Genomic DNA, 22,633 nt, shown 5'->3' with positions numbered 1-22,633 from the left:
TGCATACATACTATATATACCCAATGGGAACTATGATATAAGTTACTGTAGTGCAATTATTAGCTATATCAGTGTGTCAGTGTATGAAGTGATGTAGGTAAGTACATCAATCTGTAATTTGAACTGGATTCATTCTGTGAAGTGATAAACACAATATAGCTTTCTTTGCCACTCATGTTTTGTGTTATAAAATGTAATATGTAACAAAGTAAAACATTTAGTTTATGAATCTAATTTAAACTGTAGAAACATAAGCCTTTTCTGTTTTCTTTATGTGTCTGAAACAAAATCAGAAGGCGTTAGGTGAGAGTAGCGGTGGAAAATAAAAAAAATAATGTAGCCCAGTCAGGGAAATGGGAAAACATTGGACAGGAAATGTATTTGGATCCACCTTATCTTAGATGACATGGCAAGCAAAGAAGGGTGGGTTGGCTCTAGACTGGCTAGCCAAGCAAATAAAGACTTCAGCCAATCTCTGCTTAATGGCTTTACATCTACTAAGCTTTAGGTACAGTCATAAAAGTGCCAGACCTTGCCAAAGCGCCCAGGTCTTTCATCAAGATGCTAACGAGGCACTGTGTGTGGACGATGAACCTTCTCTGTTTCCTCCCAATGTCAAGGAAGCCGTGGCGATTACGCCAACTGCAATCTTATTAAGAATCTGACCTGGAGTAAAAAAACAGAGATGGCAAAACATTATAACTGTTCCTTGTATGTACTGAATATTGATTACGTACCAATAAAAATAATTTAAAAAAAATAGAATCTGACCTTGAAACTTGATCAATGGGTCTTGAACAAAAAATGGCCCAAGAACAGAGTAATATCGAATTGTAATATGGTAGTATTGGTTTATCAGATACCCATATGACCTGGGCTGGCAGGCTTTACTTGCTGACTATGTGTGATCTTTTCCACGTCTTCACAGCTTTGACACTACCAGGGTCTTTTAGATCTTGTGAGGTTTCAGCTGCAAAATGACTCCCGCACACATAAAATCTGCGTCGGACATAAGGTATGTTTACTTGCTTGTTTTGTTTGAACTAGAACTGATTAAAACGTAAGGTTGAGCAGATAGGCAAAAGTGAAGCATATTTGGGGTAAGCTGTCCTAATAGGCTAATAAGAAGCTAGTTGTGTTCATGATAACATGCATGTATATTACAACTCTTTTTCTACATCTTATGCTGCCTTTGACACGGATTATCAAGTTATAATTTGTGTTTTCATTGAACTACATGTAGGCCTGTTTTATTTCTTTGTATTTGTCAGTTTATCAATAATACTTTACAAATGTTTTTTATTAAATACATAAGTATTAACATGGCAGGTGCCTACGGAGCTGGAAATCTTCGGAGGTGGTTGTATTCCTTTAGTTTTATGAAGAGTAACAAGACAGTATTCATTTTTCCATAGAGGATTCCCCCTTAAGTGCTGCTCAATGGAAATAATGACCACAGGTCGAATATCCAGTGGCTCAAGAGGGCTGGCCCCAACAGGTACACAGGACAAGCAAAGCAACACAAAACGGCTTAAAGATGAATCCCTACCAGATCCTCTATTTCTGCCCTCAACAATGCCTCTCTGCATAAAACACTGGTGGTGAGTTTAAAAATATTTGAGTGTTTGAGGTTTATGAATGAGACCGCTGCCCTTTTAGCATCTCTCAATTTGCTACTAGTGTATCTCTAGGCTTGAAAATAGATGCCAACATAGGGTAACAATGTCCCAGCAGCGATTCTGGTCTGGAACTCTGTTCCACCCAAGGTTTGCATGCAATTGAGGGTGGTTAGGGCGGGCCTGTTCCACATACCAACAGGAGTGAAAAAGAAGGGTGTTACAAAGTAATATATGAACAATAATTTACAAATACAGAGCGTTTCCTCTTTTCTGTTTCATACTTCTGTGCAGGAGGAAGGTTTCCTATACCAGTAGAATATGTAGTTGCTTAGGGTTCCCACACCAACGTGCTGAGGATTCCCTTTTAAGGAACCGTCACATAATGCCTTGTGTCAGGGCGCTGATACTCAGTGCCACTGAAGCAAAACTGAAAAGATAATGCACAGATTCAAACGTGTTGTGCTGGAAAACCACTAGCTGTCAGACACTGGCTTTGCTGTGGTTCTTGTCTCATCTACACCGTGTACATCTCTGCCACCTCTCCCCAGATAATCGAGTTCCCTGATACGGTTGGCTCATTTTCCAGTCTTCCGTCCCTCACAATCTGGGAATCAGGGCCGGACTGGGAACTGAAAGCAGCCCTGGCAAATTTTGCCAGATCAGCCCCCGTCCGGCGCGTAGCGAACCAGCCCCCGTCCAGCGCGTAGCGAGCGAGCGTAGCGAGCGAGCCATACGGCCACTAGAGGGGTTTGCAGGGGTTCTCCCCCCAAGAACATTTTGAAAAACGACAGACCAAAATGGTGAATTTTACAGCACATTTTTCATTACATATTCAAATTGTATCAACTTTCAAAGCACAGTAAACAGTAGATGATGACATTAAAGAACATCAGGTTACCCACCCAGTCATATGTATTCATAGGCATTCTTTCAGAGAGCACCAAAAATAGACACAAGTAGTGAATCAGAGAAGTGAGACCAACCCCCACATGGTGTGTAGCGAGCAAGCGCTGTGAGCAACGACTAGGGGGAGTTTGGGGGGTTGAACTTCTACCCCCCCAAGAAAATTTGGGAGACAGATTGGCCAAAACAAAGCATTGTTCAACACATTTTTCATTACATATTAGATTGTATTAACTTTTGAAGCATAGTAGGTGTAAAAGAGAGTGAAATTGCATTGTAATGCTGCCCAGGACTCTTTAAGGGGCCGTACAGTCATGATCACAACAACCTTCGGTCCACTCTTTTCTTTTCAACAACAAGTGCTATGCGTTTTTTCGGCTTTTTTTAACATTGTTTCAACGTCATAACTTTACAGCATAAAAACTACATTCTGAAATTCTTTTTTGCATTTTCAATAAATTGTCACTCACGTTGTCACACATTAAGCATTGAGATGTGATGTCACATAGGCCACCGAGGCCAGAAACTGGGGACATGTCAGTCTCTAATAAGCACCTAGGCACTGAGGGCAGAAACTGTGGAAATGTCACACATAAGCATCTGATAACATAAGCATCTGATAACTAGCACCTAGGATCTGCCAAGAGGTCTGAACACTCATGAAAAACAATTGGAGATGTCTGCATAATACATTCATTGACAAAAAATATTGTATAGAAACGCTAGGAGCATGAACAAGCACTGACTGCAGCAATAGATCTGGCTATGCTTCTTACGTGGGGAGGGGGAGAGAGAGAGAGAGGGAGACAGAAGAAGAGAAAGGGAGAAGTAGAGGGAGAAACAGAGGAAGAGAATGAGAGAGTGGAATGAGTGGAATGAGAGAAAGATGGGGAGAGGGATGGAAAGAGATAGAGAGGGATGGAAAGGGATAGAGAGAAGGAGGGGGAGATAGAGGAGAGAGAGAGAGGGAGGGGGAGAGGTAAGAGAGAGGGAGGTGGAGAGAGAGAGAGGGAGAGAGGGGAGACATAAATACAGGGATATAACATCTAATACAGATCTGTTCTTTCCAGCAGGCACATTAACCATCAGCGCTACTTTGAGGCGAGTCAAGACTGTCACTAGATACAACTCTTGATCGATCTCTCTCTGTAGCAGGAACATTAATCACAAGAGTTATCTTTACAATTTTATTGTTGCCGAAAGCTGGACACACAAGGAACTCTGCAGCAGGTGCTTTTAAATCTTAAGTTATTGTGGCACTGCACATTACACATGCACACATTATTAACTATCTGTGACCTTAAACGCTGCCACATGAAATCGCTCTTCTTTTTAAACATCAAGTCTTGGTTGGACCTTTACATTCCACCGCTCATTCCTCCACTTCTGGCTTGGACATAGTATTTCAAACATTGGAGCAGTTCTTTCTAAGCCTTCATAGCTGATCGGTGCCACCTTGTGCTGAACCCAGCGGAAGCGCCACTTCTTAAAATGACCTGACCTCTCTTTTTAAAATGTCTCCCACCACCAAATCTAGCCTTAGAAAACCAGTTCCATTAATTCCAAAAATGAACCCCCCAACAACAATCACAAAACACAGAATGTTATATCCCATCATACGTCCCACACCTCTCAGAATTAGAATTTGTACTTCATAGAACACGGAGCACACCTCTCCCATTGAAAGGCCTGCCGTTCTACTCAGCCACCGATGCTTACGCCTGTATAGCTAGATACATATGGGTCTTTGAAGCTGCTATCTAAGACTATATGTTGCTCTGGCACATTTTAAAGATCCTGACTCACATGCCACAGTCCTTATTGTCTTCTGTGCACATGTGTCATTTAAAATAATCCAACACTTTATTCTATAACATTATCGTAATGGTATTTCCCTTGCCCAGTCCTCCCTTCTGTTCAGTGTGGTACTGTGGTATGCAGTCGCGGCTGGCATCGACTATGAGGGGTAGTGGTGGTGGTGGAAATGGGCGGTGGGTAAAAAAAGGCCCTTCCTAAAGTTTCTGACAGACTTTCCGCTCTGAGCATGCGCTGCCTTATTGCTCGGAGATCCGTGCTCGCCATGGACAAGCTATGAGACTCTTTGTCTTTCAGTCCTCTGGAACACTACTCTGCATTTCACAGTGCTGAGGTCAGCAACAGCCTACACTTCTTAGTCCTTTCCAATTTAGAAGCGAAAACAAATTGACAAATAATCACAGACACTGCCTGTTATGTAAAGCACCTGTTATTCAGGACCCAGGAGAGACAGCAACAGTAATACGCCTCCTTCTCAAGTGTTTCAATCAGGCCCAGTGTCTTCAAAAATATCCACGAATAACGTCACGTCACGTGGCATGTCAAAGTGACCTCCGCAGCATAACTCGTGTCTTGTGTTCAAAAGTCTGGCTGTGCCGGATCTGATTCACAGATGTGTGGAAATGAAATTCCAACCTCCCCCAAGGTAAGCCAATCTTCTACCTTTTAGTGGGCTATTCTGTCTGAACGGCTCTGTTTTGTTGGACTCTCGGTCCGTCTAACATCAGCAAGAGCAACTAATTAACCTGGTGCCCAACCAGTCACAGTCCACAGTCCACATAAGCACACCATCACCACCAATTCAGAAGAATGGCCTAAGTAAAGCGCCTGTGACATTGTCTTCAAGCACTGTGTCTCTGTGGTCCGAAATGCTTCCTCCTTGTGCAGCAACACGTAGTGGAAGGCCCTTTGCAAAGGTTGTTGGGTGTTAAACTGGTACTAATGAGGTGCAACTAATGCCCAGACAGTGTTAATAACTTTAAACATACCAAAATAATGAAGTAAAACGTTCACAAAATGTGGCGAATAACGTCACATCACGTGGCATGTCAAAGTGAACTCCGCAACATAACTTGTGTGTCGTGTTCAAAACTTAAACCTGGCTGCCTGTGCCGGATCTGATTCACAGACTAGTTAAAGCATGGCGGCGCGGCGCTGTGTAAACACGTGGGCCCTCTCTAGACTAACATCATCCTACTCTGCAGTCCGACGCGGGCGGCGGGCCCCAGTCCAGACTCCCACTGAGTTAAAGTTCCCGAACACTTCGCTTAGGTCTTATAGGGGGCGGGAAGGCTTGCATGACCTATAATACAGATTAGGAAAACCCTTGAGAACACCCCTCTGACAGCAAGAATGTCATTTCCCAATGTCTGCAGGAACCGTTTTCCTTTTCTTAAGAACTCTCCAAGGAGATACTTTCTTGGGAAGGGGGGGGGACGCAACTGATGCCTAGACGTGTATTAGAACTTTATCTTTTAGAGAGCGATGTGGAAATCAGAGTGCTTGCACGGTACTTCTGCCCAGCACAGCATCCGTGCGAGTAGCCCGTGGCCTTTGGCAGTTGTATTTCCTTTGAACTGCACCAGGAGTAGAGAGAAGAGATGCGATGCAAGACTGCTTGTACCAATCACTGACGTAAGATGTTGACAAGGGCACCATTACTATTACTATCGATGACCATTGGGTAGAGATGTAATAACAGCACTAGTGGCAGTCCAGATCCGAGGCTAGGACACGGAAATCTATGACAAAGTTGACAAAAATGGACTTAAAAATCTATGCAAATATATTTTTCAATTTAGTACCACATGAACGCAACACACTATATCAAATTAAATCCACTTTTCTTATTTGTTGTGAGCATTTCCGATTCTTTAGAAAGCAGAACATTACGAGTTTCTGCCCCCCTCAGAGATATCTCTCCTCTGCTCTCTGTGCATGTCCAGAGCTTTAAAAGTGTGCAGTGCATGACATGCCTGGCTCAGGCCTGGTCCCTCCGTCCAGACCACCACCACTGCGCGACGCCCCACCCGCCAACTTCAGTGTTTATGAATAAATAATTGTCGGTACGGGGGCCCGGAAAAATACCCTTACTCACGGTCACGGACACGGCGGGTCGTCGGGCCGCCGCCGGCTGGTGGCACAGCCGAGGGCTACTTCCAGGGGCGGCCGCGGGAGGGGCAGCGAGCAGCCTAGCCACCAAAGTACAATAATTAAATTATGGTGGCCGCTCCGGTCTTCTCCTGGCTGGCTCTCGTCTGTTCTGATGATGGCTGCCTGCAACCTGGCTGTAGGGCACACTGACTGCGCAGTTTTAATTACCCACTATGCAATGCGCATGCGGGAACATCAGTTGCACCCTAGGCGGCGGCGCGCAGACGCGCCGGAGGAGGCAGGGCATGACTGCGCGCTGCGCACAGGCACCCCCCTCCTCCCTCCTGGAAACGCTTCCGCTTTTTTTTAGATGGTTGCTAAGTTACAGACTTACAGTGTGCAAACACACAGCCGGTCACAGGCTTGTTGTTGCTGCAGTATGGGTGGCGCGGCAGGCCTGCTGCTTGAAGGGAACTTGTCTTGGAGACGGAGTCTAAGACTCGGGTCGGACCGAAAATCGGCCCCTCACTTTCAAAACTGGCCCCCTGATCCAAAATCGGCCCCCCACCCCCTCCAGCCGACCGGGGTATTGCCCGGTGCCCGAAAGCACTAGTCCGGCCCTGCTGGGAATGCTTGCAGGTTGACTAGTCATACTCCGTGATATGCACTTGATCATCTGACTTATGCAATCGAAGATTAAACCTAGAAAATGAGTTGTATAACGTGGTGATTGGAATCGTAAACATGCCCCCATAAATGGTTAAACATTTAAAACACATACAAAATGAAAGCCACTACTTACATAGACAATGGAAAGAGCTCCGCTGTATCTCTTTGTTTTGATGCCCAAGAGATACTTGAGTTGTGATGCGAAGACATGCACTGCTGCGGCTGTGGTAAAGCCTCGAACCAGAGGTTCCGTAAGATAGATAGCGACAAAGCCAAACCGCAGGATTCCCAGACACAGCTGTTAAAAATGAGAAAAATAATAAAAATACAGGTTAGAATTCCTGGAGCTAATAGGTTTATACATATAAAAAAAATCATAGAGCTGTTATCAGTTTCTTAGTTTCATTTTTTGGTCAACTGAAGCCATAATCCCGATTCCCCACTTGGGCCCTCATTATGATGTCGGCAGGACTGCCACCGACAGACTGTTCCCATCAAAATCACAGCCGCATTACGGTGTAGGTGGTCGGGTGCAGTGATCTGGGGGACAGACCTCTGCCTCCGATAGGATCAAGGATCCAGTCGATGGGGGGCGGTCGGACTCTTATTCCTACCATGAGGGCGGTGCCTGTGTAGGCACCGCTGTAGGGATTAGGATGTCCCTTTCCCACTGCCTTTTTATGGCGGTCCGACCCCCATGGAAAGGCTGCCGGAAAAGGACTTTGGGGACCCCAAGCAGGGTCTCAGTCTTCATGGGCCACTGATAATTGGCATGGCAGGCACATATAGTGCTCCCCCACACTCTGTGTGCCATGCACCACATGGTGCTTGGTACACGGTGCATGGACCTGTGTGCCTTTTACTACTGCGGCTTGTGCTGTGGTCCTTTTCCTGCACCGCAGCTAAAGCCACAGTAGAAAAAAGCACTCTACAACTGCCTGCACAGTGGTCCCGCCAACTCATTGTCGGACAGTCACCTGCTTGCGGTTAAGGCGGTCAGTCGCTCATCCGACCGCCATCGTAATCAGGCCCTTAGTGTTTTCATGCATCCTTGCTGCTCACCATAACGAAGGGTTGCAATCATAAAGCCTAGCATCGAAATGTTGCAGTATACACTAAGCAAGAAATGTTTGATCCAGTGCCCAGATATACGATTCATTAAAATCTGGGCTTAATTACAGTTAAGCTGAACAGTACTCAGGTTCCAGATGACGTTTTAAAGTAGAACTATTTCGATAACCAACTTTAGAGGATGGGTGTAAAATGATTTTTAGGGAATTAAAAAGTACTTTGGGAGTATTTTTAAGTAGGTATACAGCAAGAAGAGCAGAGTCCCTTCAATTATTACGTAGCTGCTGATGTCAGCGATTCTGTCATAATGTTTTAGAGGTTTGGTGGACATTTTCATAGAACCCCGTTTATTTCTTACCTCCTATTTTTAGCATTTAGTTACAGACCGCTGTATCCGTCTGCTGGCAGCGCTCTGCTAATGAACCATAGCTCAGACATGTTCCAGATGATTAAACTGTGCTTATGTGGCATGTGAACCAGCGATAGTCACTTTCTGTTTCACAATTGCAACCACATTGAATAATGGTGCTACCTTGCGCTTATTTTGTGTAATACATGCATGCTAGGCGCATTAAACTTGCGAAATGCTTGTTCTATATTGGTATTATCATTATTTCGATAATAAGGAGTAACACAAAGCCAATTCCCTGCTTGGTAGGCTGAGTGTAGGAAAAGCGCAAAAGCTACAGATGCCAATAGAATGTAAAATCCTGGTGGTCTTGGTCCAAAACAGCATTATTTGCTGTATGCCGTATGCCTGCTGATTTACATATGCCCTTAAAAATGCATCCCTTACTTATAGTTTATAAAGGTGCACACACATAATTCAATCCTGTGATCTTCTGGGTGGACATATATATCTGCAGAGTATGCATTAGTCCTCTCATGTTTAAAGACAAAGCTATGCACTGAGCCAAGGAAAATGTGCGCCTACCCATCCCGTGCCATTATGTATGCATGTTTATATAGCGCTAGCATTACCCAAATGTGCTAGAGCGCTTTACAATACACAACGATCGTTACATAAGGTCCAAATTGACACAGTAGTACATCACTACATAAGACACAGAATTAAAATGGCCTATCATTATTACATGGCACAGAACTGCTACTGTTCGAAGAAGTAGTTATGTCAGGTTCCCGTAGGGTCTAATGCGACGGAGGTCACGCAGTAAACGTCAAGGTCAGAGGCTAAGACACCGTGGTGTAAGAGCCTATTCTGCCGGAGGGGAGGTGGGATGTCGTTAGCTAAAATGTGTTTGAAGCGGAAGGTCTTGCCGCTCCGTTTTGAAGATATATTGTCCACTATGTGCATGCTATGTTGTGGTAGGCCACTGCCATTGTGTGTTTGTTGTGCATGGTCAGGTTTATGAAGACTAAGCCTTGGCATGGACATTAAATGTCCGAAGTCTAGGGCAGGTTTGATCTTTTATGTGTACCGACGCTGTATAAATATCAATTGTGTCATAATCAATGCCTTATTGACTTCGCCATCTCGTTTATAGCTCTGTTGATAGAGTGTCTTGGTGCCGCAGAGACTGCCTGGATCTAATTGTTTATGTCTATTTTGATATCGAAGGTGCCAATACCATTCATAAACCACAGCGCCCTCACTGCTTCATGGCTGAACAACACTTGTCGATCTAGAGACTTAATAGCTCGCTTTCTCCTTCTACTACGACCAGGGCTTTGAGTGGGATGAAAAAACTGGGGGTCTCATTAAGGGGCGTGGACAATGTCATTAAGGGCGTGGCTTAAAACACATCAATTAAAAATCTATGCTTAGCCTAGTGTGCCGCCCGACTTGTATTTTGCTGTTTCTGTCATTGCCTCCAGATAGGATACAAGTAAAATCATACGGACAACAAGTCAGAACTATTGGCTTTGTCAATGATTGTTAGTTGCATAAGATAAATAAGCAGCAACTATGGCTTGTATAGAATATTGAAAAAGCTTCCACTTAACGCCCTGGTGACTCCACGGCAATGTTGCTGCTCCCGAGTATCAGAAAGAGAAGGGAAATCCAGAGAGAAAATGACTCTCTTTAAAGGATTTCCCTTCCCCTACAAGCTCCCCTGCCATTACATCATACCGTAACTTCTTCACTAGTGACAAGTGAGCAGTGTGACACGCGCACACTAGTGAGAAGTGAGCTGCGTGAACACGCGCACACTAGTGAGAAGTGAGCTGTGTGAACACGTGCACACTAGTGAGAAGTGAGCAGTGTGAACACGTGCACACTAGTGAGAAGTGAGCAGTGTGAGCACGTGCACACTAGTGAGAAGTGAGCAGTGTGAGCACGCCCACACTAGTTAGAAGTGAGCAAGCCCACACTAGTGAGAAGTGAGCAAGCCCACACTAGTGAGAAGTGAGCAGTGTGAGCACGCGCACATCCATGTGCCTGCTGTCACTGCAGTCTGTAAAAAAATGGACCGCCTGAGCCAGGGCACAAAACAGAGCCCGATAGAGACCCGTTTCGAGGCCCAGTTTAAAAATCTGCTGGCGCCCAGCACCGGTGAGACCCGGACCGCTTAAAGCCCTGACTACGACACTGCCAACTCCCACGACATCGATCAGCTAAATACACAGAGACAGCAAAACTCATGAGAGAGAATCCTCCATAAGGTATAGTCAAAATAAAAAAAAACATCACAGTTCTTTCTGTAGTGTTAGCACTCTAGCTGCCGGCGTCATGTGATGACGTGACGCAGCGGCGGCCATTTGAGATAGCGCAGAGGCCGAGCGGAGATCGGACGCGGCTCCCAGCGCTCCTATACCCCGAAGTATTAAAAGTATAAATTAACCCCGCAAACTTGCCTATGCCTCATCTGTGGGGGGTACCATTACACTACAAAGTGGCGACAAGGGTGGGATTCGGGCAAACAGATGCCCGGGCGGTGCCCCTTCCCCCAGTGACCACTGAAGGGTGACACGAGGCAGGAGAGGGCCAGAAGAACCGGCCACAAAGGGGAAGCGCAGCAGTGGAGCAAGACTGCAGACACAGCGCAGAGTCCAGGCTCTAGGAAGCGGACGCAATGACAAGCAGGTCAGAGCATGCAAGGCAGACAGAGTGACAAACTGTATAGCCCACATAGAGGGTGGCAAGGAACCGCATGATCACCAAGGCAAGAGCGGAGTGAAACCCCCAGGCATACACAACCGTGAATCAGTGGTGTTGGCGCCAGTGAAGAGCTCCGGCCAAGAACAGACCAAGAGGGAGACAAGATACCGTAGGGGGGCACATACACCAGGCGCCACACCCCGGGTAACCAGTATCACACCAATAACCTGGCGAAGCAGGCACAGCAAGGAACGGGGGGAACCTACGCCCCAACAAAGCCCCACACGCCAGCACAGACAAGGTGCACCAGGAAGCCCCAGGGGAGAAGAAGCAGCACCTGACAGGAGAGCAGAGATGTGTGCACAAACCTCCTCACTTACCACGCCAGTGCCTTTCCTGCCCCGGCCAGGGGATCCCACGATAAAATGGGAGGACTGGAGGAAATATTTCATGAACTACCTAGAGGTGTTGGAGGATAAAAATGGTGAGGCTTTCCCAAGCAAGGGAAGAAGGAGGATTTGCTCCATAACCTAGGCCCGGAAGGCATCACAGTATATCAAAATCTAGTTCACGCACCCAGACAGGCAGCAGAGTATGATGTGTTTCAACATGAAATAGAAGATCTTAACAACCATTATAGACCAGCGGTGTGCACATCCATTGACCGGTACAATTTCCAACAGAGGGAGCAAGAAGCAGGTGAGTCCATAGACAAGTATGTGGCGGCCTTGAGGAAACTGGCAATCACGTGCAAGTTTGGAGCCCTACATGACGAGTTCATCAAAGACCAAATCGTCATGCACACCACGAACTCGGCCATCTAAGACAAGTTGTGGGTCAATGGTGATGCATCCTTGAAGGAGGTCATAGCTATGGTAAAGAAAGCTGAGCTGTCGAAAAGATGTGCGGAAGCTGCAAAGAAAGAGATCGCCGCAAGACCAATGGTCAACCAAGTCACCGAAGCAGGCGCTCCGGACAAAGGTAGAGCAGAGACGGGGGATAAGAAGCCTTCGGCTAGATGGGTGCCCAGACCTGCATCAGGGAGGAAAACATTGAGCGTCAACAAGAATGGGTGTTACAGGTGCGGATGTCAGTCCCACGCAGCCCACGACAAAATATGTCCAGCGTTCCGCGCCAAATGTATGTTCTGTGGCATAGTAGGACACTAAGAGAAAATATGCAGGCGCAAGATGGGAAGCTCTTCAGTCAAATATGTTATGCAAGAACCAGATGGAACCACAGATGAAGTGGAGGAAGAAGGTAACGTGCTGTGCATTGAAGAACAAATATTAGGAATGGACTGTAATCGCTCCAAGAAACCGCAATGTGACATGGCCATTGGGGGAGTACGAATACAGATTGTGGCGGATCCGGGATCCCCGTATACGATAGTACAATGGAAAGTGTGGAAAGAGATTCGAACAACAGTTAGGACCTCACCTGGAGCCTCCGGACATACGACCAGTCCCATTTACTGGGGAGCCGATTCCTATGGTGGGATACCGAGTCCTGAAGTTTGAGTTCAAGGGCCACAGTGCGACGTGCAAGTTGTATGTAGCTGAGAAGGGTCCTTTGGTCCAGGGTTGGGTCGACCAAGGTGACCTGGGCATACAGTTGAATCCTGGAGGAGACACACAAGTTCTAATGACTAGTCCACGGCGACAACTACACATATCTAAGTTAAAGGAGGACTTCCCATCAGTATTCAGAGGCAAATTGGGGAAACTGACGAAATTCACCCACAAGATAGAGATTAGAGCGGAGGCCAAGCCAGTTTGCCACAAGGTGAGAAACATCCCCATAGCACTTAGGGAAGTGGTACAAGCAGAATTACAGAGGCTGGAGGACAATGAGATCATTGAGCCAGTAAATAGTGCGGAGTGGCTATCTCCCCTGGTAGTAGTGAGGAAACCAAATGGCAAGGTTTGTTTATGTGTGGACCTGAGAGAGCTGAATAAGAACATCGTGGTTGAAAAGTTCCCACTACCCAGAATCGACTAAATGTTGGCAAAGACTAAAGGGGTAAAAAAGTTCTCCACCATCGACCTCACGTCAGCAGATCATCAAATAGCCCTACATCACACGTGTCGCAAGCTGACATCATTCATAACCCCATTCGGATGCTACCAGTTTCGGAGGATGCCATTTGGCCTGGCATCTGCAGCGGCCGTGTTTCAGAAACTAATTTACAAGTTGTTTAAGAACACTGAAGGTGTACAGTACTTTCAGGATGATATCCTGATAATGGGCAAAGATGATGCAGATCATGATAAGAAACTGCTCCAGGTGTTACATGTCTTGGAAAGGAATGGCTTAACTGCTGAATGGGAGAAGTGTCATTTTGGAATGACGTCAGTCACGTATTTGGGACATGAGATCAATGATCAGGAGATCACGCCCAAGAAAGCCAACGCCAAATCCATAAGGGATGCACCACCGCCTAGAAGCAAGGAGAAGGTGCATTCCTTCCTAGGGATGGCTGAGTATTACAGCAAGTTTGGGCCGCACTTTGCAACCAAGACCCACCACTTGCGCCAACTCCTTAGACACAAAACATAATTCGAGTGGACAGAGGAGACACAACGTGAGTTCCAGAGGATTAAGGAGGATATCTGTACCGCAGTGCCGCTACAAGGATTTGACCAACGGATGTATGACGGTACCACGCGTACTTTTACAACGCGTACCGTTACAACGCTACTTTTACCACGCAAGTCGTTACAACGACTTGCGTGGAGGGGCGCTGGATAGTACATTTTTTAATTTACTATTCCAACTCCAGTCCCCGTGGACTCTAGGGAAGAAGTTGGATAGTAAATTAAACTATTTACTATCCTGGAGCGCCCTCCAGCGCAAGTCGTTGTAACGACTTGCGTGATAAAAGTAGCGTGGTAACAGCACCGCGTTGTAAAAAATGTGTGCTAACCGTTGTATACCTTGACCAACAGGAGAAGTTCGTACTAGCCCTACATCACATGTGTCGCAAGCTGACATCATTCATAACCCCATTCGGATGCTACCAGTTTCGGAGGATGCCATTTGGCCTGGCATCTGCAGCGGCCGTGTTTCAGAAAACTTATTTACAAGTTGTTTAAGAACACTGAAGGTGTACAGTACTTTCAGGATGATATCCTGATAATGGGCAAAGATTATGCGGATCTTGATAAGAAACTGCTCCAGGTGTTACATGTCTTGGAAAGGAATGGCTTAAATGCTGAATGGGAGAAGTGTCATTTTGGAATGACGTCAGTCATATTTGGGACATGAGCTCAGTGATCAGGGGATCACACCCAAGAAAGCCAACGCCAAAGCCATAAGGGATGCACCACCGCCTAGAAGCAAGGAAAAGGTGCGTTCCTTCCTAGGGGTGGCTGAGTATTACAGCAAGTTTGTGCCGCACTTTGCAACCAAGACCCACCACTTGCGCCAACTCCTTAGAGACAAAACATCATTCGAGTGGACAGAGGAGACACAACGTGAGTTCCAGAGGATTAAGGAGGATATCTGTACCTCAGTGCCGCTACAAGGATTTGACCAACAGGAGAAGTTCGTACTAACCACAGATGCGAGTGAGAGAGTGTTAGGAGCAGTCCTCATGCAGGAAACCAAAGAAGGAGAAGTAGTCACCATCAGCTTTGCGTCCCGGTCCCTGTCGCCCACGGAACAGAAGTTCAGCGTGGTGGAGAAGGATGTTGGCGACAGTATAGGCCATGGAGAAGTTTCGACAATTAATCTGGGGCACGAGGTTCATACTCAGGACGGATCACAAGCCATTGATCGAGGTACTCACGTCGAGTGGACATGCAAGTGCTACACCCAGAATTGCGAAGATGACGTTAAAACTCTTGGATTACCGGTATGATGTGGAGTACATCCCAGGAACATAAAATGAGGTAGCAGATTTCTTAAGCAGTGCTGTAGCCATGGAGGAGGCACCGTCCCTCGCGGAGGAAGAAGACATCAGCGTGGCTTTCCTAGAAGACCATGAGAAAGTAATAAGTGGGCAGCAATGGAAAGAAGTACATGAGAAGGATGCCGACCTAGCGGGAGGGAAGAAGCTTGTGCTACAGGCATGGCCGGAAAAAAGACACTTGAAGGCAGAGCACAGGAAATTCTTTGAAGTACACGAGGAATTGTCAGTGGGAGATCAGGGTATCTTCCTGTTGAGAGGAGGCAAGGTTGTTCCTCCGGGGCCCTAGTTCCGCAATTACTAGCCATCTTACACGAAGGTCACCTGGGCATTGTTAAAAACAAACTTCGAACAAAACAAATGTACTGGTGGCCAGCGATGGATACTCCGATAGAACGGCATGTCCAAGAATGTAAGCAGTGTCAAAATGCGGACAAATCCCAAAGCTTGTTGCGGCCCTCCCTGGGCAAAGTTTGAAAATCCCAACAACCCGTGGGAAGAGTTGTCCATAGACATTCTGGTTCCAGTGCTGGATGCTCAAGGTATTCCCAAATATGTAATAGTGCTGGTGGACAGGTATTCTAAATGGCCAGAGATTGACATACAAGAGGTAGCGGATACGGGCAAAGTTTTGGAGTTTCTCACAGCAACGTTTTTAAGAGAAGGAATTCCTCGATCTATATTGAGTGACAACGGGCCCCAGTTTACTTCAGAAAAGTGGAACATTTACGTGATTCGGAATGGGATCAGGATCAAGCACACGTCGGTGTACCATCCGGCTGGGAATGGCTTAGCTGAACGGTTCAATAGAGTCATTATGGGATCGGTGCAAGCGGAGATAGGGGCCAGAAAGAACTGGGAGCAGGAACTGAAAAGCACAGTGTGGGCATACAGGATCACCTCGACCAGCACAGGATACAGTCCCTTCTAAATCTTGAGGGGTAGGGATCCTTTCACGAAAGACAATGTGGCCTGGAAGGAAAGGACGATCACAAGCAAGTGGTCCCCGGCTGTTGTTCATCACAACCTAGAAAAAGCACAGAAGGTGTATATGGAACACTTTAAAAAAAGGCACAATGCCAAGGAAACGAGGTTGGAAAAAGGAGAGTGGATTCGAGTCAAACTGGCACAGTTGAGAAGAAAAGGTGATAGCAAATTCAGTGCGCCTTTACAAATACAGGAGGTCTACAGCAGGGCGGCATTATTAAGTGATGGAAAAGTTTGGTCTCAGGAGAGGATGTCAAAATGCAACAAGATTTTGCAGTGGAATAAAGAGGAAAATGATCAGCAAAGTGAACCCCTTGAGGAGATAGTCCCTGTGAGAGAAGAGACAGTGAACGATGGAGAATCAGCAAGAAGAAGGGAGGATCAATGCAGTGGGGGACAGCAAGAGGACAAAAGAAATGCCTCGCCGAAGGGGTGCCACATTAGTGGAGGGAGACGAGAGTCCAGCACCAGTCAAGAAGAAGCCGAGGAAATTCCAGCTACCCAGGTGAGGTGCACCCGCTCTGGAAGAACTGTGGTACGACCAGACAAATATAGAGACTATGAGATGGGGGAACACTGAGAACCTTCAGTGGAACATTAAGACTCCATGTTTCTGTTTACTATTGTTGGTATATTAACCCCTTGCATGCTGCCGCGATTCTGCGCCTGTGCGGCAAAATGGCGAGTGGTCGTAGTGCATGACGGATGGGGCCGTCATCAGCATGCAAGGGGTTAAAGGAGAGAGATATGTAGTGTTAGCGGCTAGCCAGCAAGCACGATAGCAGCTTAGAGCCGGAGCTCCGCCGTGCATGGCATAAAGATCCTTAAATTATTAATTCAGAGCGACCCTTAGGGCTCACCTGCCACTTCCCTAACTGCCCTGATCTTGGCGCGTCCGGAGACACCAGAATTTCGCAGTTCATGCGAGCCGGAGGGTGCCGGCGTCCGACGAGCTCTGGGAGCCTGGAAGGCCGTGACGCTGTGACCTCGGGTACGTCCAGTGCCCGAGCAGCGTAACGCGACGTGTGGCCCTTGACATCGGAGAGGTCCCGGGGCCCTGGTCTCGGCTCCGATACCTCCGGCGACGTGCTACACCTGGTGACGGGGGATCGGGGCCAGTCTTCGCTGGCTACGAACGGTGCGGTGTCATCGCAGCCCCCCCTCCCTGCAAACTACTACAGAGGGTGAGCGAGCGCCGAGCGTGTGTGGCACGTAGCAGTGGAGAAGCCCCGGCGCTACAGTGGACAGAGGTATGCACGCTGCGCCACCCTCCAGTAGTAGCTGCCCTAGCGCCCCAGTGACTTAAGAGGCCCAACGCGGCCTGCGAGGAGAAGCCAGCGGTCCCCCTGGCTGGTCCAGCACACTGCCGAGGCTGGTGCGGTAGGCAGCGATCGCACGTGGGGAGGGGGAGAGGCCACCCCGCACAAGCAAGTGTGCAGGAGCTCTACTGCGGGTGAAGTGACTGGGGGGTGCCTGCTTGGACTGAAAGCTGCTGGCACGCTTACTTATGGTACTTGCAGAGGGGAGTGCAGTTTGGCGGAGGGCAGCCGACTGAGTGAGCGCCTGCTGAAGTCCTGGTCTTGGGCAGCACTGAGCTGGTGGCGATCCTCAGAGGGACAGCAAAACTCCTAAAGCCCCCCTTGCTAGAGGAATCGGGCGGCGACCGCGCCTACAATGATGGCAATACCCGTTTAACAGCTGAGTGAGTGTGCCCGCTCTGCCTGAGAGTGCCCAGTACCCGAATGCCCTCCTGTTGCGTGGGAGGTGGTGGTTCTGTGGAGCGCTACGGAGGCATACACTAACGGAGTAAAAGGTCTTGCATAAGACACAGCGGCTGAGGCCTGGAGAGACAGACCCTGTGAAGTCTGCCCCCTCTGAGAGAGGAAAAGCGGTACCACATTTTGCTGAGAGCCCTTAACATCATTAAAGTTCGACTGCTCCCCGACGACTGGTCCATAGAGTGCAAGATGGGTAAAGGCGACAAAACACAGAGCAGACTGCCATTTGCGCAAAGGAGGCTGCAACAACATAGCCCGCTTCCAGAGAACAGGGAAGAAGCGAGAACATAGGAGGTTCACGTGGCGAGCTCGGACATCAAAGATATGCTACTTTCCATGGAGCAGAGTCTCCAGTCCAGTATCTCTGCACTGGGCACCAAAATGGACGCTATGACATACAGGATGGATCGGATGGCGGAGCGCCTGGACAAACACGCTGAAAAACCTGATATGGCCGAGAGGAGGATGACGGAAGTGGAGGAGGCGCAGACTGACTTGGACACGGCGCAGAAACGCATGGAGAGAATGATGCAAGTCCTACAGGACAAGACAGAGGACTTGGAAGCGCGCTTGCCCTGGAGCAATCTCCGCATCACAGGCCTTCCGGAGAGTACACATACGGGGCGGATGGAACAATTTGTGGAGAAGATGCTCACCACCCTCCTAGGCGAAGGAGTGTTCTCAGACATGTTCATAGTGGAACGTGCGCACAGGTCCCTAGGCCCGCGCCCCAAGCCGGGAGCGCCTCCTTGACCCATAATTGCGAAGCTACTTAATTATCGAGATAGAGACACTGCCCTTCGGCTTGCCAGGGCCAAACAATCGCTCCAATATGAAGGTTCGGCTATCTCTCTGTATCCGGACTTTACGGCGAAAGACCAAGAAGAGCGTAAGCAATTTATCCCTCACAAGAAACGTCTCAGGGAAATGGAAATGGGTCTGGACTATGCGCTGTTATACCCTGCCAAGCTTCGGGTAAATAAGAGAGGCCACTCGCACATATTAACGGACCCCAAAGAACTGCAGCAGGCGATGAAGCGATGGTCGAGGGATCAGAACGAGCACAACGCAGAAGCACTGGACGCGGGTGAGAGCGGAAGTCGATTGGACGACCAAGACTGAGAGTCTCATGCGGAATTGTCACCCTTCGCTTTTTGGATTTGACCAGCCCTGCGGCGTGGATGTAAGAGATAGCGATATTGACTCCGGAGAATAAAGACTACGGAAAGATGAGTGATTTGGGGCGGGGGGGGAGGATTGATAACTCGGTCACTTGGTTGATGTCTCATTTTTCACAGCATCCAGTTCTGGACACTTTGCAATGTTTTGTATTGTATAACGGACATTGGTCGTACAGGGCTTTATGCGTAGGATGGTGCAGTGAGGGTGCTATCATTACAGCTTACAAATACGAATATGGTGCTCTGATTACACTACCTGTGCATGGCGGAGGGAGGCGAAGGGCTGAACGAATGACCTGAGATTTGCGAAGAGACTATGACTCAAGGCTACCTTGGCCCCTGCGCGTTAAGCATGGTTGTGCTGTTAGTATTCAAAATTAGAGTTCTGTTGTCGGGGTGGGGGGTGGGGGTCAGATTTCTGTTGGACCAGGTTGAGGTGGGTCTGCTGTGGGTCGGGGGAGGGGGAGATGGGACACAGTTTAAAGTATTGTTGATTGTTCCGCCTGCCAGCATGGCAAATTCATGTTGCTCTGAGACGCCTGGTTACTATTGCCCATCCCTATGGCACAGATGACCAGTATTACCAAAGTGCATGCAGGTGATGCTAGGGAAACCCTCAGAGCTCTCACTTGGAATGTAATTGTAATTTGTAATTGTAATTTATATTTATATAGCGCATTATCACCAACGGTCTCTAAGCGCTTGCTTTGGGAACCCGTCCTGGTTTTTCCCTGTGAGATAACCCGTACTGGGTACCCCCAAGGTGAAAGCCAGGCATCCCGCCGCGGGGGGCCATAGAGGAGATTAAGCAAGCTATTGCCCGGAGTTGCAGAGTGTGAACCCGTGATTCGAGCAGGCACCGAAGCGAGAATTATCGAGTCCATGGACATTTTTCCTCTTTCTCAGTCTCTAGACATATACTATCATGTACTGTTCTATCACGCACTCTTTCAGATCTAGGTTCTGGAGACCCCGCTAGTTCGTATTCCCCCTTTCACGTGGCGCTTTCCCCCATACTATTTATTAGATGAAACCTTTAGAGGGGAGCTGGCTGTAGACATTGACTCCTTCTTTGAAACAAACATAGGCTCAGTAGATAGCTTCCAAACAGTGTGGGAGGCGTTCAAGGTTTTTATACATGGAGTAGCTATGTCAAAGCACTCAAGTGTCCTAAAATCAATACGCCAACGCTTGAAATACTTAGAGACGCAGCTGGCCGACCTAGAGAAACAACAACTGACCGGGCCCAATCCCTCTATAACAGAAGAAATCAAGACCCTCATTGCAGAATTCAACGAAGAGGCAGACAGGGAAGTCCGCCACAGGGGGAAATATGCAACAGCCAGAACATACGGGGAGAGTGAGCGTCCGAGTTCGCTCTTGGCTAAAATATTGCGCAACAGTAGGAGTTCCCCGAAATTAACCGAACTAGAAACGTCTACCGGGGAAACTGTCACGACAGAGGAAGAGATTTTGAATGAGTTTAGAGAATTCTATTCAGGGCTGTACACGTCTAGGACGGAGAATCTGGAGGCGGACATGGATGATTATCTAGAACACATACAAATGCCCCTCTTAACAAATTCACAACGTGAGCACTTAATGTTCCCTATACAAAATAGACGAGATATCAGATGAATTAGCTAGTATGCGCTCGAATAGTGCTCCTGGAGCGGATGGACTGACAGTGGGGTTGTATAAGACATTCAAAGATAAACTACTTCCTCATCTGTCTTCTCTCTTTGAAGACGTGTGTGTGGAGGGTAGTATGCCACAGTCGATGCGTGAGGCTTTAATAGTTACCATTCTTAAACCTGGCAAGGCCCCTAACGTATGCGGTTCGTACAGACCATTGTCTTTACTAAATGTAGATGCGAAAATATACACCAAGATACTAGCAACATGGCTGGCGTTAGTAGCCCCTGAACTGGTGGCCCCTGAGCAGGCAGGCTTTGTGCCTGGGAGGAACCTAACTTATAATATTCGTACTGTATTGGGGACAATACAGCATGTTAGGCAGGACGCGAAGGCTGTTGCCATCTTCTTGGACATCGAGAAGGCCTTCGACTCTGTGGAGTGGCCGTTCATGTTGCGAGTCCTGCGTCGGCTGGGACTAGGCGAACCGTTTCTGCAAATGATTGGGGCATTGTACTGGAAGCCAACGGCCAGACTACGCCTAGGTGATCGCGTCTCTGCCCCCTTTGAGATTAGCAGGGGTACAAGACAGGGATGCCCACTCTCACCCTTACTGTATGCGTTAGTTGGCGAACCACTGGCTTGTGCGCTAAGAGAGTATCACTGGCACCGGCGGGTAAGTTTCCCAACTTATAAAATAGTAATTTCGACCTATGCGGATGACACATTGCTTTATGTACGCAATCCGGAGGTGAACCTAACCTCAGTACTGAGGGAGGTGGTCCGCTTTGGTGCGCTCTCCGGGCTTAAAATAAATTGGACCAAATCAGTGGTGTTCCCACTGACCCCAGTGACGGAACGCTTCGATATGGAATACCCACTGCATTGGTCGACGGACGCGGTGAGATACCTCGGCATCATGATACACACGGATGCTGAAGTCCTGTTCCGCAAGAACTATGGTGTAGCATTTAGCAAATTTGAAGATGACGTGGAGAAGTGGTGCAGGCTCCCGCTATCGCTGATGGGCCGTATAGCCATTATGAAAATGGTGGTGCTGCCACGGTTCCTGTTTCTATTTAATAACTTACCCATAGTGCTGTTGAAAGCTTTCTTTAGAAACCTTACGAAACTTATGGTTCGCTTGGCCTGGTGCGGAAAACAGCCAAGAGTGCAATGGTCTATTGGGTGCTCCAGAAATGGAACGATATTACAGAGTAGCGCAGGCTGCCCATCTGCACACGTGGATTCACGGAGAAGCAAACATACCTCATGTGCGTATGGAGCAGTTATTCGCGGACCCACTCCCACTGCCGGCCATTATTTGTACATCTATGGACCGCAGAATTGGAGTCCTGGACTCGATCACTGCTACCAAACATGCATGGTACGAGCTGCTAAAGGCCAGAGACGGAACCTTGATGTACTCCCCTTTGATGGCCGTAGAATGGGCACTGTGGTTACTGCCTGTCGAGGAGAAAGGTGTGGTGCAGGCGCTGCATAGACTGGGAATTAAGACAGCTGGCGAGCTATTTGTAGATGGTAAGGTGAGAACTTGGGGACAAATAGCTCACACATCGGAAGAGACTTCGCTGCTACAGCGTTTCCAATTTCACAGGGTCCGTAGTGCGCTGAAGGATGTCTTGGGTCCGGAACTGGAAGAGCCCCGGAGATACCGGAACTTACCCACACCATTAAAACGGTACAAACACAAAAACTGATAGCTCACCTTTACAAAGCAGTCGCATCGCACAGAGGTCAGGATCCCCCGAAAGCTAGGCTCGCATGGCAGAGGGACCTACAGATCACTATAGATGACACTATGTGGAAATACTGCTGCAAGAGCACCAAGCGGCTGTCTTTAAATGGCCGTCACCGGCTGATCCACTTTAAATTTTTGCAAAGAGTGT

At 47.9% G+C, this 22,633-nt stretch overlaps 1 protein-coding gene across 1 annotated transcript in view; it reads right to left on the bottom strand.

Annotated features, from left to right (window-relative positions):
• Window positions 1-22,633, bottom strand: part of SLC26A5 (solute carrier family 26 member 5) — a 392,278-nt gene that overhangs the window by 172,720 nt on the left and 196,925 nt on the right. The window contains exon 6 of the mRNA XM_086967432.1: window positions 7,234-7,398. Within this exon, the coding sequence (XP_086823558.1) occupies window positions 7,234-7,398 (165 nt within the window). The remainder of the gene's footprint in view (window positions 1-7,233; window positions 7,399-22,633) is intronic.

The sequence above is a fragment of the Lissotriton vulgaris genome, chromosome 1_1, assembly GCF_964263255.1.
Source record: "Lissotriton vulgaris chromosome 1_1, aLisVul1.2, whole genome shotgun sequence".
NCBI classification, from domain to species: domain Eukaryota; kingdom Metazoa; phylum Chordata; class Amphibia; order Caudata; family Salamandridae; genus Lissotriton; species Lissotriton vulgaris.
The sequence above is the reverse complement of the archived record's forward strand: the minus strand, read 5'-3'. Positions and strand labels throughout refer to the sequence as shown.